The 16,884-nt window shown below is 42.1% G+C and overlaps 1 protein-coding gene across 1 annotated transcript in view; it reads right to left on the minus strand.

The window, feature by feature from the left end:
* LOC134354896 (ras-related protein Rab-3C-like) overlaps positions 1-16,884 on the minus strand; it is a 139,172-nt gene that overhangs the window by 25,495 nt on the left and 96,793 nt on the right. Inside the window, exon 3 of the mRNA XM_063064348.1 lies at positions 9,185-9,303. Within this exon, the coding sequence (XP_062920418.1) occupies positions 9,185-9,303 (119 nt within the window). The remainder of the gene's footprint in view (positions 1-9,184; positions 9,304-16,884) is intronic.

Here is a 16,884-nt window from a genome sequence, read left to right on the forward strand (position 1 = left end):
TGGCATAAAAAAGGCTGGGAACGTCTGAGTTATGCCAAAGTGCAGAAACAACTGTGAGTAATTTGTATTATGTGGTGAACACATACATATTACAGATGATACAGTAATGACAAACCCTGAAATCACCCAGCAAAGTATTCAGTTGCAAAAGGCTCTGCACCATCTTCTCAAGGGTCAATTAAAGATGGACAATAAATACTAGCCTTAAAAGACCCAGATTTTTAAAAATTCCACAATCAAGGGACTACCCGATAAAGGAATTTGCTATAATCTTGAGTCTTTTTTAATCCATACAGATAGATACAGATCATTTGGGGTCTTCTGGTTTGCTGAAATCCTAGACTTTCTGATTTTTCCTGTCCAGTCATTTTGTTAAGTGGTGGCAGGCATTCTAATGAGTCAAACAACAGGAATTCTGCAGATGCTAGAAATTCAAGCAACACACATAAAAGTTGCTGGTGAACGCAGCAGGCCAGGCAGCATCTGTAGGAAGAGGTGCAGTCGACGTTTCAGGCCGAGACCCTTCGTCAGGACTAACTGAAGGAAGAGTGAGTAAGGGATTTGAAAGTTGGAGGGGGAGGGGGAGATCCAAAATGATAGGAGAAGACAGGAGGGGGAGGGATGGAGCCAAGAGCTGGACAGGTGATAGGCAAAAGGGATACGAGAGGATCATGGGACAGGAGGTCCGGGAAGAAAGACAAGGGGGGGGGACCCAGAGGATGGGCAAGGGGTATATTCAGAGGGACAGAGGGAAAAAAGGAGAATGAGAGAAAGAATGTGTGTATAAAAATAAGTAACGGATGGGGTACGAGGGGGAGGTGAGGCATTAGCGGAAGTTAGAGAGGTCAATGTTCATGCCATCAGGTTGGAGGCTACCCAGACGGAATATAAGGTGTTGTTCCTCCAACCTGAGTGTGGCTTCATCTTTACAGTAGAGGAGGCCGTGGATAGACATGTCAGAATGGGAATGGGATGTGGAATTAAAATGTGTGGCCACTGGGAGATCCTGCTTTCTCTGGCGGACAGAGCGTAGATGTTCAGCAAAGCGGTCTCCCAGTCTGCGTCGGGTCTCGCCAATATATAAAAGGCCACATTGGGAGCACCGGACGCAGTATATCACCCCAGCCGACTCACAGGTGAAGTGTTGCCTCACCTGGAAGGACTGTTTGGGGCCCTGAATGGTGGTAAGGGAGGAAGTGTAAGGGCATGTGTAGCACTTGTTCCGCTTACACGGATAAGTGCCGGGAGGGAGATCAGTGGGGAGGGATGGGGGGGATGAATGGACAAGGGAGTTGCGTAGGGAGCGATCCCTGCGGAATGTGGGGGGGGGAGGGAAAGATGTGCTTAGTGGTGGGATCCTGTTGGAGGTTAACACTTCTCAGGCTCTTAAACTTTTCGATGATTTTAAGTTCCCTGGCCCCCACCACTTTATTTTCACCATGGATGTCCAGTCCCTATATACTTCCATCCCCCATCAGGAAGGTCTCAAAGCTCTACGCTTCTTTTTGGATTCCAGACCTAATCAGTTCCCCTCTACCACCACTCTGCTCCGTCTAGCGGAATTAGTCCTTACTCTTAATAATTTCTCCTTTGGCTCCTCCCACTTCCTCCAAACTAAAGGTGTAGCTATGGGCACCCGTATGGGTCCTAGCTATGCCTGCCTTTTTGTTGGCTTTGTGGAACAATCTATGTTCCGTGCCTATTCTGGTATCTGTCCCCCACTTTTCCTTTGCTACATCGACGACTGCATTGGCGCTGCTTCCTGCACGCATGCAGAACTCGTTGACTTTATTAACTTTGCCTCCAACTTTCACCCTGCCCTCAAATTTACCTGGTCCATTTCCGACACCTCCCTCCCCTTTCTAGATCTCTCTGTCTATGTCTCTGGAGACAGCTTATCCACTGATGTCTACTATAAGCCTACTGACTCTCACAGCTATCTGGACTATTCCTCTTCTCACCCTTTCTCTTGCAAAAACGCCATCCCCTTCTCGCAATTCCTCCGTCTCCGCCGCATCTGCTCTCAGGATGAGGCTTTTCATTCTAGGACGAGGGAGATGTCTTCCTTTTTTAAAGAAAGGGGCTTCCCTTCCTCCACTATCAACTCTGCTCTTAAACGCATCTCCCCCATTTCACGTACATCTGCTCTCACTCTATCCTCCCGCCACCCCACTAGGAATAGGGTTCCCCTGGTCCTCACCTACCACCCCACCAGCCTCCGGGTCCAACATATTATTCTCCGTAACTTCCGCCACCTCCAACGGGATCCCACCACTAAGCACATCTTTCCCTCCCCGTCTCTCTCTGCATTCCACAGGGATCGCTCCCTGCGCAACTCCCTTGTCCATTCATCCCCCCCATCCCTCCCCACTGATCTCCCTCCCGGCACTTATCCGTGTAAGCGGAACAAGTGCTACACATGCCCTTACACTTCCTCCCTTACCACCATTCAGGGCCCCAAACAGTCCTTCCAGGTGAGGCAACACTTCACCTGTGAGTCGGCTGGGGTGATATACTGCGTCCGGTGCTCCCAATGTGGCCTTTTATATATTGGCGAGACCCGACGCAGACTGGGAGACCGCTTTGCTGAACATCTACGCTCTGTCCGCCAGAGAAAGCAGGATCTCCCAGTGGCCACACATTTTAATTCCACATCCCATTCCCATTCTGACATGTCTATCCACAGCCTCCTCTACTGTAAAGATGAAGCCACACTCAGGTTGGAGGAACAACACCTTATATTCCGTCTGGGTAGCCTCCAACCTGATGGCATGAACATCGACTTCTCTAACTTCCGCTAATGCCCCACCTCCCCCTTGTACCCCATCTGTTACTTATTTTTATACACACATTCTTTCTCTCATTCTCCTTTTTCTCCCTCTGTCCCTCTGAATATACCCTTTGCCCATCCTCTGGGTCCCCCCCCCTTGTCTTTCTTCCCGGACCTCCTGTCCCATGATCCTCTCGTATCCCTTTTGCTTATCACCTGTCCAGCTCTTGGCTCCATCCCTCCCCCTCCTGTCTTCTCCTATCATTTTGGATTTCCCCCTCCCCCTCCAACTTTCAAATCCCTTACTCACTCTTCCTTCAGTTAGTCCTGACGAAGGGCCTGAAACGTCGACTGCACCTCTTCCTAGAGATGCTGCCTGGCCTTATTCTAATGAGTCTGCATTTTAATTAACCACTGTCCGAGGGAAGTAAATCAGGATTGGAACAAGCAAAGGTGACAGACCAGCTTTGTTTCCAAATGAGCCTCCTATGCTCAATTTGACCATCAAAACATGGAGGAATCACCACAAACTCCCACATCCCCTGATGATCGTATGATTTCAGTCTCTGAGACTGACATGCGAGAAAACTGCAGGAGGGTGAACTCACAAAAAGCACTTGGCCCTGATGGGGTACCTGGCCAAGTGCAAAAGACCAGTGGTGATCACTGGCTGGAGTGTTCACTAAGATCTTTGACCTCTTGCTTCAGTAGTCTGAGGAACCCATTTGCTTCGAGCAGGCTTCAATTATACCAGTGCCCAAGAAGAGCATGGTAAATTGTCTCAATGACTATCACCCAGCAGCACTTAGATCCACTGTGATGAAGTGTTTTGAGAGGTTGGTGACAAAACATATTAACTCCTGCCTGAGAAGCGACTTAGATCCGCTCCAATTTGCCTACCGGAGCAACAGGTCCACAGCAGATGCCATCTCATTGGCTCTTCACTCAACCCTGGAACATCAGAGGATCTGAGATTGAGAGGGTCAGCAACCTTAAATTCCTTGGTGTTATTATTTTGAAGGACCTGTCCAGGGCCCGGTAGGAAAGTGCAACTACAAAGAAAGCATAGTAGCACCTCTACGAATTTGCGGAGATTTGGCATGACATCTAAAACTTTAACAAACTTTATATGTGTGCAGTGGAGACTATTTTGACTGGTTGTTTCACAGCTTAGTACAGAAAATCCTACAGGAAGCAGTGGATATGGCCCAGTCCATAATGGGTAAAGCCCTCACTACCATTGAGCACATCTACATGCAACACTGTCCAAGCAGCATCCATCATCAGGAACCCTCACCACCAAGGACATGCTCTCTTCTCACTGCTGCCATCAAGAAGGTACAGGAGCCTCAGGACTCACACCACCAGGTTCAGGAACAGTTACTTCCCCTCAACCATCAGGCTCTTGAACCAATGGGGATAACTTCACTCAACTTCACTTGCCTCATCATGGAAAGATTCCCACAACCAATGGACTCGCTTTCAAGGACTCTTCATCTCATGTTCTTGATATTTATTGCTTATTTATTATTATTATTTTCTTTCTTTTTGTATTTGCAGTTTGTTGTCTTCTGCACTCTGGTTGAACACCCAAGCTGGAGAATCTTTCACTTCTGTTATGATTATTAATCTGTAGACAGCCATAGTTGGGCGCTTAACATTGAAGGATATGCTTTATATCGAAAGGACAGGAAGGAAGGCATAGGCGGTGGTGTGGCTCTGTTGGTAAGAGATGGAATTATATCTTTAGAAAGAGGTGTTGAACCTTTGTGGATGGAGTTAAGAAACTGCAAGGGTAAAAAAAACCACTATGGGAATCATATATAGGCCTTCAAATAGTAGCCAGGATGTGGGATTGAGATTGCGAAGGGAGCTGGAAAAAGCATGTATTAAGGGTAATGACACAATTGTAATAGGGTACTTCAATATCCAAGGTGATTGGGAAAATCAGGTTGGTGTCAGATCGCAAAAGAGGGAATTCGTTGAATGCCTATGAGATGCTTGTGCTTTTAGAGCAGCTTGTGCTGAGCCGACTTGGGGAAAGGCCATGTTAGATTGGGTGTTGTGTGATAACCCAGATCTTATTAGGGAGTTTAACGTAAAGGGACCATGAAGGGGCAGTGATCATAATACTATTGAATTCATACTGCATAAGTCACGTGTATCAGTATTGCAATGGAATACAGGGAATTGCAGAGGCATGACAGAGGAGCTTGCCCAGGTGGATTGGAGGAGGATACTGGCAGGGATGACAGCAGATGACTGAAGTTTCTGGGAATAGTTCAGAAGGTGCAGGATAGATATGTCCCACAGAAGTTGTTCTCAAATGTCAAGAGTAGGCAACCGTGGCTGACAAGGGAAGTTAAGGACTGCATAAAAGCCAACAAAAGGGCATATAAAGTAGCAAAAGTGAGTGGGAAGTTGGATGATTGTGAAGCTTTTAAAATCCAACAAAAGGCAACTAAAAATGCTACAAGAAGGGAAAAGATGAAATATGAGGGCAAACTAGCCAATAAAGCAGGATACTAAAAGGGAGGTGAGAGTTGATATTGGACCATTGGAAAATTAGGCTGGTAAGGTAGTAATGGGGGACAAAGAAATGGCAGATGAACTTAAAGAGTACTTTGCATCGGTCTTCACGGTGGAAGACACTAGCAGTGTGCCAGAAGTCCATTTGTGTCAGGGAGCTGGAGTGAGTGCCATTGCTATTACAAAGGGAAAAGTGAAAAGCAAATTCAAAGGTCTTAAAATGGATAAGTCACCTGGTCCAGATGCACTACATCCCAAAGTCCCGAGAGAGGTTGCTGAAGAGATAACGGATGCACTGGTCATGATCTTTCAAGAATCACTTGATTCTGGCATGGTCTCAGAGGAATGTAAGATTGCAAATTTCACTCCACTCTTTCAAAAGGGAGGAAGGCAAAAGAAAGGAAATTATTGGCCAATTAGCCTAAACTCAGTGGTTGGGAAAGTGTTGGAGTCTATCATCAAGGATGGGGTTTCAAGGTATTTGGAGCCTAACGAAAAAATAAGTCAAAGTCAGTATGGTTTCTGTAAAGGGATATCTTGCCTGACAAATCTGTTAAGAGTTCTTTGAGGAAGTAACAAGCAGGGTGGACTAAGGACAGGCAGTGGATGTCATTTACTTGGATTTTCAGAAGGCATTTGATAAGATGCCACATATGAGGCTGCTTAACAGGATAAAATCCTAATGCATTACAGGAAAGATACTGGCATGGATAGAGGAATAGCTGACAGGCAGGAGGCTGCAAGTGGGAATAAAGGGAGCCTTTTCTGGTTGGCTGCCAGTGACTAGTGGTGTTTCTCAGGGGTCAGGATTGGGACCACTGCTTTTCACATTGTTTGTCGATGATTTGGATAATGGAATTGATGGCTTTGATGCAAAGTTTGCAGATGCTACAAAGTTAGGTGGAGGGGTAGGTAGTGCTGAGGAAACAATGCGATTACAGAAAGACAGACAAATTGGGAGAATGGGCAAAAATGTGGCAGATGAAATACAGTGTTGGGAAATGTATGGCAATGCATTTTGGTAAAAGGAACAACTGTACTGACTATTATCTACAAGGGGAGAAGATTCAAACATCAGAGGTGAAGGGGGATTTAGGAGTGCTTCTGCAAGACTCCTAGAAGGTGAGGTCTGTGGTAAAGAAGGCAAGTGCAATGTTGGCATTTATTCCAAGGGGAATAGAATATAGAAACAAGGAGATAATGCTGAAGCTTTATAAGACAGTAGACAGGCCACACTGGGAGTATCGTCAACAGTTTTGGGCCCCATATCTCAGAAAGGATGTGTTGTCTTTGGAAAGAGTCCAGAGGAGGTTCACGAGGATGATTCCGGGAATGAAGGGGTTGACATATGAGGAGCATTTGGCAGCTTTGGGCCTGTACTCACTGGAATCTATTAGAATGCTGGGGGGGATCTCATTGAAACCCACCAAATATTGAAAGGACTAGATAAGGTGGATGTGGAGAGGATGTTTCCTATGGTGGGTGTATCCAGAACCAGAGGACTCAGGCTCAAAACTGAGGGATAACCTTCTAGAACCTTCTAGGTAAGGAGGAATATTTTTAGCCAGAGAGTAGTGAATTTGTGGTATGCTCTGCCACAGACTGTGGTGGAGGTCAATTCCGTGGGTATATTTAAAGTGGAAGTTGATAGTTTCCTGACTGGTCAGAACATCAAAGGTTATGACGAGAAGGCATGTATGTGGGTTGAGTGGGATCCATGATCAGCCATGATGGAATGGCGGAGCAGACTCGATGGATGAAATGTCCTATTTCTGCTCCTATGCCTTATGGTCTTATGGGTTTATTGAGTATGCTCACAAGAAAATGAATCTCAGGATTCTATATGATGACATATATGTACCTTGATAATAAACTTACTTTGAACTTACAAACCATTTCCTAAAAATTTTAATTATTTCATAGTGTGATCATGTTTGAAGATAAATGTTTCCTGTGACTTATCACTGGCCCTCTACTGTCCTAAATTATACCATCACATTTAAGTCAATTATGCCAGGAATACTCAAAGTTGCAAATACCATTAATTTTGTTTTGTATATATATGACTTTTAAATGCAGACTGTTTACAAAAGAAATAATAATCAACATCTCCACATCAGAACCACAGCAGCCACAGTTCAAAGAGCCAACTATGTGGTTCTAAGAGAAAGCAACTCCCTTGAGTTGTTCAGTAAGACAGAAGAGACAAAATCCAGAGTGGCCTCAAGAACTCAGAGAGCATGTACTCAGCGAGTGAGAGATCTAGCTACCAAGAAATTCCTCAGGCTGTTTACTCAGCCTCAGAACCCACACCACCAGGTTCAAGAACAGTTACTACCCTTCAACCATCAGGCTCTTGAACCAGAGGGGATAACTTCACTTGCCCAATCACTGAAATGCTCCCACAGGCTATGGACTCACTTTCAATGACCCTTCATCTTATATTCATAGTAGTAGTAGTAGTCATACTTTATTGATCCTGGGGGAAATTGATACATTGATCAAGAATACATATTCTTGATATGTATTGCTTATTTATTAAATTATTAAAAAATTATTTTTTCTTTCTTTTTGCATTTGCACAGTTTATTGTCTTTTGCACATTGGTTGTTTGTCCATCCTGTTGGGTGTGGTCTTTCAGATTGATTGTTCCTTGATTTACTGTGAATGCCAGCAAGAAACAGAACCTCAGGGTCGTACATGGTAACATATATGTACTTTGATAACAAACTTACTTTGAGCTTTGAAAAAGAAATGATTGTTACAAATTCCCCAACAAAATTAGTCTGATCGTTATTTACTTCTAAAGGACAGCAGCTGCTGCCTCACAGCCTTGGCAGCCTGGGTTCACTCCTGACTATCGACACTGTCTGTATGGGGTTTGCAAGATATTCCTGTGACTGTTTAGGTTTCGCTTGTGTGCTGCAGCTTACTTCAACATCCCAAAATGTGGTCAGTGAATTGACCATTGTAAGTGGTCTATAGTGTGTATGTAGGTGAGTAAATGAAGCTGGAGGGAACTGGGAGAAATATGGGGAAAATAAAATTGGATTAGTTTAGGACAGGAATGCTCAACCTTTTTAATGCCATTAAGCAAGGTGTCTGTGGACCCCTGGTTTAGGATTAGTGATTTAATGTATTGAAAGGCCTTGATAGACTGGATGTGGAGAGGATGTTTCCTATGGTAGAAGAGTCTAAAACAAGAGGACACAGCCTTGGTTAGGGGGACATCCTTTTAGAGTGGAGATGAGGAATTCGTTTAGCCAGAGAGTGGAATTCTTTGTTGTGGAGGCCAAGTCTTTAAGGCAGAGGTTGATAGCTTCTTGAGTGGTCAGGGCATGAAGGGATAAAGAAAGAAGCTAGAAGTTTGGGGCTGTGAGGAAAATTAGGTCAGCCATGATGAAATGGGGGGGCAGACTCGATGGACCAAATGGCCTAATTCTGCTCCTATAACTTATTGTCTTATAACTATGAAAGTAGCAACTCCATTCAAATCTGCTTGCATTCAGATGGAGAAGAACTTATTGATGTCCTGAATAATTTTCCTTTTTCTTCTCATATGCGCTGAAACTAACTGCATTGCAACTACTCTCATTCCAATTTGCATAAACTAATTTGAGAGAAATCTTCCTAACTTGTCTGTCAGAATTGGACAGTATTTTCATCACTTCATTTACCATTTGATAAGGATGTGAGCTGCCTCTTCTGGTAGAAAATTCAAGAACAACATTTATATTGGTCTTCAACTAAGTCATCAACTATATTAATTAGCACTTTTTGCCTTCAGGAATGATCAATTAAAATAGGTTGAATAGATGGATGAAGGGACTCATTTTTAAAACGTGGACACTGATAGAATGATAAGAGAATAAAAATGCAGCTCACCAGTCCTGCACTGCATTAAAGGACTCTTCATTGGCAATGTCGTACATAAGTACGAAGCCCATGGCTCCTCTGTAGTAAGCAGTAGTAATGGTTCTATATCGCTCTTGACCAGCTGTATCCTGTAAAACAAAACTCTAGTTTATTCGTGAAGAGGGGGCAAAGAGAAAACAAACTTTGAGTTGCTCATAAGCAATTGTTGATGAAACAAAGTGTATCCATAAAGATTAATTCTTGCATTCATTTGGAAATGGTAAATGTAGCATGGAGGAAATGAAATAAAGTCAGCTCTGAGTGAGAGCAACCATAAGAAGTCTGAGTTTAATATTATTGGGAATAGCACGGTAACATGGCAGTTAGCGTAACACCATTACAACGTCAACAACCTGGGTTCTGTTCTGCCACGGAGATTGTACGTTTTCCCCCTAATCACGTTGGTTTCTTCCCGATGTTCTGGTGACGTACAGCTTGGTAGGTTAATTCGTCACATGGGTGTAATTGAGCACTGTGGGCTGGGGGTGGGGGGTGGGAATTGTTACCATGCTGTAATTTGTTTAGGATCAGCATTACCATCAGTCAAAATCCATTTATACCTCCACTTTATACAAGGAAAATGTATAATAGATAGACAGGGAAAATGTTACTATTTCAGGTGATACTTAAAATCATGAACCTAAATGGTCCAATAAAAACTGTTCCAGTGATATGTAGAAGTACAAATGCAAAAAGAGAATCTCAGGGTTGTCTGTGGTGACATGTAAGTGTTCTGATAATAAATTTTTACTTTGAGCTTTGAAGCTCCCAAGGAAGAAACCTAGAAACTTTAGAATAATGTTACAGAAGTGAGCAGAGAAAATAATTGAATGGCAATGGAAAGGTGTTGCTTTCTTACTTTAGTAACAGGACGTGGTGGGGGCAAAATGATTGAAAATGAAAACCAGCTCTTGGGCTCCACATTTTAAGATACAGTGAAACAGGCCATTCGAGCTGTGCCATCCAACAACCCACTGATTTAACCTTAGCCTAATCACAGGACAATGTACAATGACCAATTAACCCATTAACCAGTACATCTTTGGACTGTGGGAGGAAACCGGAGCACCCAGAGGAAACCCATGGGTGGACAAGAAGGAAATACAAACTTGCTTACAGTGGATGCTGGAATTGGAATGCTTATTTATTCAATAACTAATTCCTTAAATATTTATTGGAGAAAAATAGCACCAACTTGTCCACAAACAATTTTAAAAATTCTGGAGAATTATAGACTTTTATATTAGCATCAGTAAATTTGTAGATGTAGTCACTAATTTCGTGGATGACAGAGATCTGCAGAATTGTTGATGGTGTGGAAGGTAGATTCAGACTCCAGAAAGATAATGATGCTTTGGTAAAATGGGCAGTAAAATGGGAGATGGAGATATATCCTAATAAAATTGAGGTGATGCATTTTGGGATCATTATGAAGATAGGACATACTCTTCAGTGAGGGTATTGCAAAACACAAGTCTTTAGATCTTGAAAGTGATAACACAGGTAGACAACATGGATAAGAAGGCATATGGGACATTGTACTTCATTAACTGGGCATTGAATACAGGAGATTATGTACCAACTTTATAAAACCTTGGTCAGGCCTCATCTGCAATATTACGTGTAGTTCTGGTCACCACACTACAGGAAGGGAGAAGATGAAGAGGACCTTCATCCAGGAGTTTGCTTGGGATAGAGCAGTTCAGCTATGAAGAAAAACTCTGTTCTCCCTTGATCAGGAGGAGGACATGATTGAGCTACATAAAATAATATGGGGTATATATAAGGCAGACTGCAGGAAACCTTTCCAATATGAGTGTTAGATAAAACTATAATACCTAGGTAACACACACAGCTGTAATACATATGTGGGTTTAAAGTAATGAGGAAGAAATTCAGAGGGGATATTAGTGGTAGCAAGTGCCCAGAATGCACTGCCCAAGAAGGTGATTGAAGCTGGATCGTTCAGTTGGATCCTTATTCTTTTTAAGAATGAGCAAAATGGAAGCCTCATAAAAACTGAGGGAGTCTGCCCAACTTAAATAAATCCAGAAAAAAACTGAACATAAGTGAGGTATAAGCTATTTCTGTTAATAAATTCTCTATTATTTCTCTTCTTAGATCCTCACTTCCTTTGTCTTTGAGTAAGTTAACTGATAATCTAGTAATTAAACACACTATGAGGATTTGGATACAATTCCAAAAATATTTTGAGATTATTGAGATTTTCTCTTTCAAGTCCCATTTTTTCTAATTATTTTTTTAAACCCTCTATGATTGATGAGGCTTTTAAAAAATGGGATAGATTGGGTATTAAATGCTTTCAGGACTTGTTTGTAGAGGGAAGTCTTTTTTCGTTTGAACAATTGTCAACTAAATATAGTTTACCCAAAACTTTTTTTTTCGATATCTACAAATAAAAGATTTTTCATGGTCTCAAATAAATACATTTCCTAAAAGTCCTGATAAGAATCTACTAGATGTAATCTTTAATCTGAAACCTTTTTATAATGGATCTATATCTAATATTTATAATATGCTGTTGGGAATGAGAAGTGTTCCTTTAGATAAAATTAAAAATCTTTGGGAACAAGATTTACAGACTTCAATTTCTGAGGAAACTTGGTTAATTTTTTAATCGTTATGTGCCCGTCACTCTCTCCTTCAATTTAAAGTGGTCCATAGGGCCCATATGACTCAGGATAAGTTGTCTCGTTTTTATTTAGATATATCTCCTTATTGTGATAAATGTAATAATGAAGAAGCTTCACTCATTCATATGTTTTGGACATGTCCAAATCTTGGAAAATATTGGAAAGAAGTATATCAAACCTTTTTGATACTTTTTAAAGTACATTTCAAGCCTAATCCTTCGACTGCTTTATTTGGTATTATTGGAGGAAAGGATATTATTTTGGACCCATCTGATTTGCACATTTTGGCTTTTATCTCTCTTATGGCCAGAAGGACGCTTTTGCTTAAATGGAAAGATGTGGCCCCTCCTATTCACGCCCAATGTCATGTCTTGTTTAAGTTTAGAAAAGATTCAATGTTCAATCTTTGAATCTAATCAAGACTTTCAAACACTGTAGGGACCCTTTCTGAATTATTTTCAAAACCTTTGATTTGCTGTTAAAGCACAGATGATGACAAACAATCTTTTTTCTTTTTTTCTATGAATCAGCTTCAGACTTGGTAGTGGGTTAGGTTTTTTTATATAAAAGAATCATTGTTTTTCAAAGTTACGAACTAAGTGAACTAATTGATTTGTACGGATATAGGGTAAGGAGTCTCAGCAGTTTCGTATTTTTTGTTGACTGCTTAATTTCACTTAAATCCACCTAATATTGCTAGTTTTAGTTTCATAAGCTTCATAGCTTCAAGTTTGTATGTTTTGCTAGTTGCTAATAAAGGATCAAATGCATTAGTTTGACGTTTTTGAACATTATTATTGGATAGAGCAGAGGACATGTCATACAATCTAAGGATGTGTTGGCAAAATTAGAATCACCACAACCATGAGCAGCGTGTAGCAAGTAATGACCCTTTGTTGATTCATGCTGTGTGTTTGAGATTGGAACACAGTTTGGAGTGGTCATCGCTGACCATAAGCTCTATAGTCTGGTGTCTGTCTAAGAGTTCAATGCCTGGTTCTGTTGAAGTGCTGAAATATTTGAATTACCTACATCTGAACAGAATGTCTTTACTTTGTGTGGTTTGCGCAATTGGAAGGCAACATGAGTCAAACTGGAAGCAGTGACCTTGAAGACGGAACTAAAACTGGAAGCATAAATTGGGAACAGATGTTCTCAGGGAAATGTATGGAAGAAATGTGGCAAATGTTCAGGGGATATTTACGTGGAGTTCTGCATAGGTACATTCCAATGAGACAGGGAAAAGATGGTAGGGTTCAGGAACTGTGGTGTACAAAGGCTATTGTAAATCTAGTCAAGAAGAAAAAAGGAGTTTATGAAAGGTTCAAAAAACTAGGTAATGATAGAGATCTAGAAGCATATAAGGCTAGCAGGAAGGAGCTTAAGAATCAAATTAGAAGAGCCAGAAGGGGACATGAAAAGGCCTTAGCGGACAGGATTCGGGAAAACCCCAAGGCATTCTACAAGTATGTGAAGAACTAGAGGATAAGACATGAGAGAATAGGACCAATCAAGTGTGACAGTGGAAAAGTGTGTATGGAACCGGAGGAGATAGCAGAGGTAGTTAATGAATACTTTGCTTCAGTATTCACTATGGAAAAGGATCTTGGTGGTTGTAGGGATGACTTACAGCGGACTGAAAAGCTTGAGCATGTAGATATTAAGAAAGAGGATGTGTTGGAGCTTTTGGAATGCACCAAGTTGGATAAGTCACCAGGACAAGATGAGATGTACCCCAGGATACTGTGGGAGGTGAAGGAGGAGATTGCTGAGCCTTTGGCGATGATCTTTGCATCATCAATGGGGACAGGAGAGGTTCCGGAGGATTGGAGGGTTGCAGATGTTGTTCCATTATTCGAGAAAGGGAGTAGAGATAGCCCGGGAAATTATAGACCAGTGAGTCTTATTTCAGTGGTTGGTAATTTGATGGAGAAGATCCTGAAAGGCAGGATTTATGAACATTTGGAGAGGCATAATATGATTAGGAATAGTCAGCGTGGCTTTGTGAAAGGCAGATCGTGCCTTACGAGCTTGATTGAATTTTTTGAGGATGTGACTAAACACATTGATGATGGTACAGCAGTAGATGTAGTGTATATGGATTTCAGCAAAGGCATTTGACAAGGTACCCCATGCAAGGCTTATTGAGAAAGTAAGGAGGCATGGGATCCAAGGAGACATTGCTTTGTGGATCCAGAACTGGCTTGCCCACAGAAGGCAAAGAGTGGCTGTAGACGGGTCATGTTCTGCATGGAGGTTGATGACCACTGGTGTCCCTCAGGGATTTGTTCTGGGACCCCTACTTTTCGTGATTTTTATCAATGATCTGGATGAGGAAGTGGAGGGATGGGTTAATAAATTTGCTGATGACACAAAGTTTGGGGGTGTGGATAGTGTGGAGGGCTGTCAGAAGTTACAGCGGGACATCAATAGGATGCAAAACTGGGCTGAGAAGTGGCAGATGGAGTTCAACCCAGATATGCATGAGGTGGTTCATTTTGGTAGATCAAATATGATGGCAGAATATAGTATTAATGGTAAGACTCTTGGCAGTGTGGAGGATCAGAGGGATCTTGGGGTCCGAGTCCATAGGACACTCAAAGCAGCTGTGCAGGTTGACTCTGTGGTTAAGAAAGCATAGGGTGCATTGGCCTTCATCAATCATGGAATTGAGTTTAGGAGCCGAGAGATAATATTGCAGCTATATAGGACCCTGGTCACACCCCACTTGGAGTACTGTGCTCAGTTCTGATTACCTCACTACAGGAAGGATGTGGAAACCATAGAAAGGGTGCAGAGGAGATTTGCAAAGATGTTGCCTGGATTGGGGAGCATGCCGTATGAGAATAGGTTGAGTGAACTCAGCCTTTTTTCCTTGGAGCAATGGAGGATGAGAGGTGACCTGATAGAGGTGTATAAGATGATGAGAGGCATTGATCGTGTGGATAGTCAGAGGCTTTTTCCCAGGGCTGAAATGGCTAGCATGAGAGGGCACAGTTTTAAGGTGCTTGGAAGTAGGTACAGAGGAGATGTCAGGGATAAGTTTTTTTTACACAGAGAGTGGTGTGTGTGTGGAATGGGCTGCCAGCAATGGTGGTGGAGGCGGATACGATAGGTCTTTTAAGAGACTCCTGGACAGGTGTATGGAACTCAGAAAAATAGAGGGCTATGGGTAACCCGAGGTAATTTCTCAGGTAAGGACCTGTTCAGTGCAGCTTTGTGGGCCGAAGGGCCTGTGTTGTGCTGTAGGTTTTCTATGTTTCTATGATCATTTTCAGGCTGATGTGCACCCTGAAGACAGGGTGACTAATGTGCCTCCAAGTACCGTGGTATCTCATTCTGAATAATCGACTCCCAACATCTTCCCAACCATTGAGGTCAAACTAACTGGCCTATAGTTTCCTTTCTTCAGCCTCAATCCTATTTTTTATTACTAATTTTTTATTGCAGCACCAACAAATTACATTCAATACAACCAATTGTCAATTACATTTTGACTGTTTAACCCAGCCACCCCCCAACCTTCATCACCATCCCCCCTCCACCCCTCTCCCCCACCCATCACTCTTCCCTCCAGCAACCAACTGAATAGTAGTGCATACGCAGACAAAGTATTCCTATTTTAACAAAAGATCTTTTAAGTTAGATATCAAATTTATCCACATTAAGATTGTGTTTGGTCATGCATCATTTACTCTTGCTGATGAAAGTTCCAGGTAAGAAATGTCCAAAAATCTCTGAAGCCAGTGAGTATTTGAAATATCACGGGGAAGTTTCCAATGCTAGACTACAATCTTCTTAGCTGCAGTCAGGCCTGCCAGCCAGATTTTGCGTGGTTTTTTCCGTAAGGGAAAGGTGGGTGTCATCATTTAGAAGATGTACAGCGGGAACCATTGGTAATTGTACCCCCGTTAGTTCTGTAAGAGTACTGATAACCTTCCCCCACAAATCAAAAACCCCTGGACATTCCCATACAACATGTATAAAAGAACCAACGGTTCTATGGGGGCAAAATGAGCAATAAGGGTCAGGAACCAGTCCCATTTGATGTCTAATTCTCGGTGTTAAATATGCTCTATGACAAAATTTCAAGTGTATACACCGATGATTTGGGTTTTTCGAAGCACTAGCAGCTTTATCCCAAATCGCATCCCAGTCTAAAGTCTTGTCCCAATTCAGATATGTCCCTATCCCAGGCTTTCATTCCCGATGTGGGCATATATTTCTGAAAGTTTAATTTATCATAGATATATGACACTATCTGTCCTGGAGCACTCTGTATCCACTTAAAATGGGATGGTCCTTTAAATCTGACCCCCAGGGAATGCCATAGGCTTTACAAGCTGATCTTACTCTAAAGTAGAAGAAAAGAGAGAGTTTATCAATATTATATGGAGATATCAGTTCTTGAAAGCTAAGGATAGTACTTGCCCCATTAATACCCTGAAGAGTAGTAATACCTTTATCCTCCCAAGTTCTGTTAGTGAATGGTTTCCCCCCCGATAGAAAATGATTATTGTTCCATATTGGAGATGATTTGCACCATACACTTTTAAATTTTAGGAATTTTTCTGCTGCTCTAAACACTTGTAGCATATGGGTTAAAATTGGACTGTAATACAAATCACATTTTTTGGTAGACATACCTATAAGGAGAAAGTCCTTCAACCTTATTGGTGCTATTAGCTCTTGATCTATATTTTCCATGATGAAACTTTATCCTCCTCCATCCAATAGCTAAGACTTTTTAATACAAATGCCCAGTAATAATTATAACTGGTGTGAAGTTTCCTTTCTTCAGCCTCAATCCTTTCTTGAAGAGTGGAGTGACATTTCCATTTTCCATTCTTCTGGAACCATTCCAGAATCTAGTGATTCTTGAAAGATCATTGATACTGCCTCCACAATCTCTTCAGCCACCTCCTTCAGAACTGTGGGGTGTACACCATCTGATTCAGGTGACTATCTACCTTCAGACTTTTCAGTTTCCCAAGAACCTTCTATGATAACTTTACA

The sequence above is a fragment of the Mobula hypostoma genome, chromosome 12 (assembly GCF_963921235.1).
Source record: "Mobula hypostoma chromosome 12, sMobHyp1.1, whole genome shotgun sequence".
Taxonomy (NCBI): Eukaryota; Metazoa; Chordata; class Chondrichthyes; order Myliobatiformes; family Myliobatidae; genus Mobula; species Mobula hypostoma.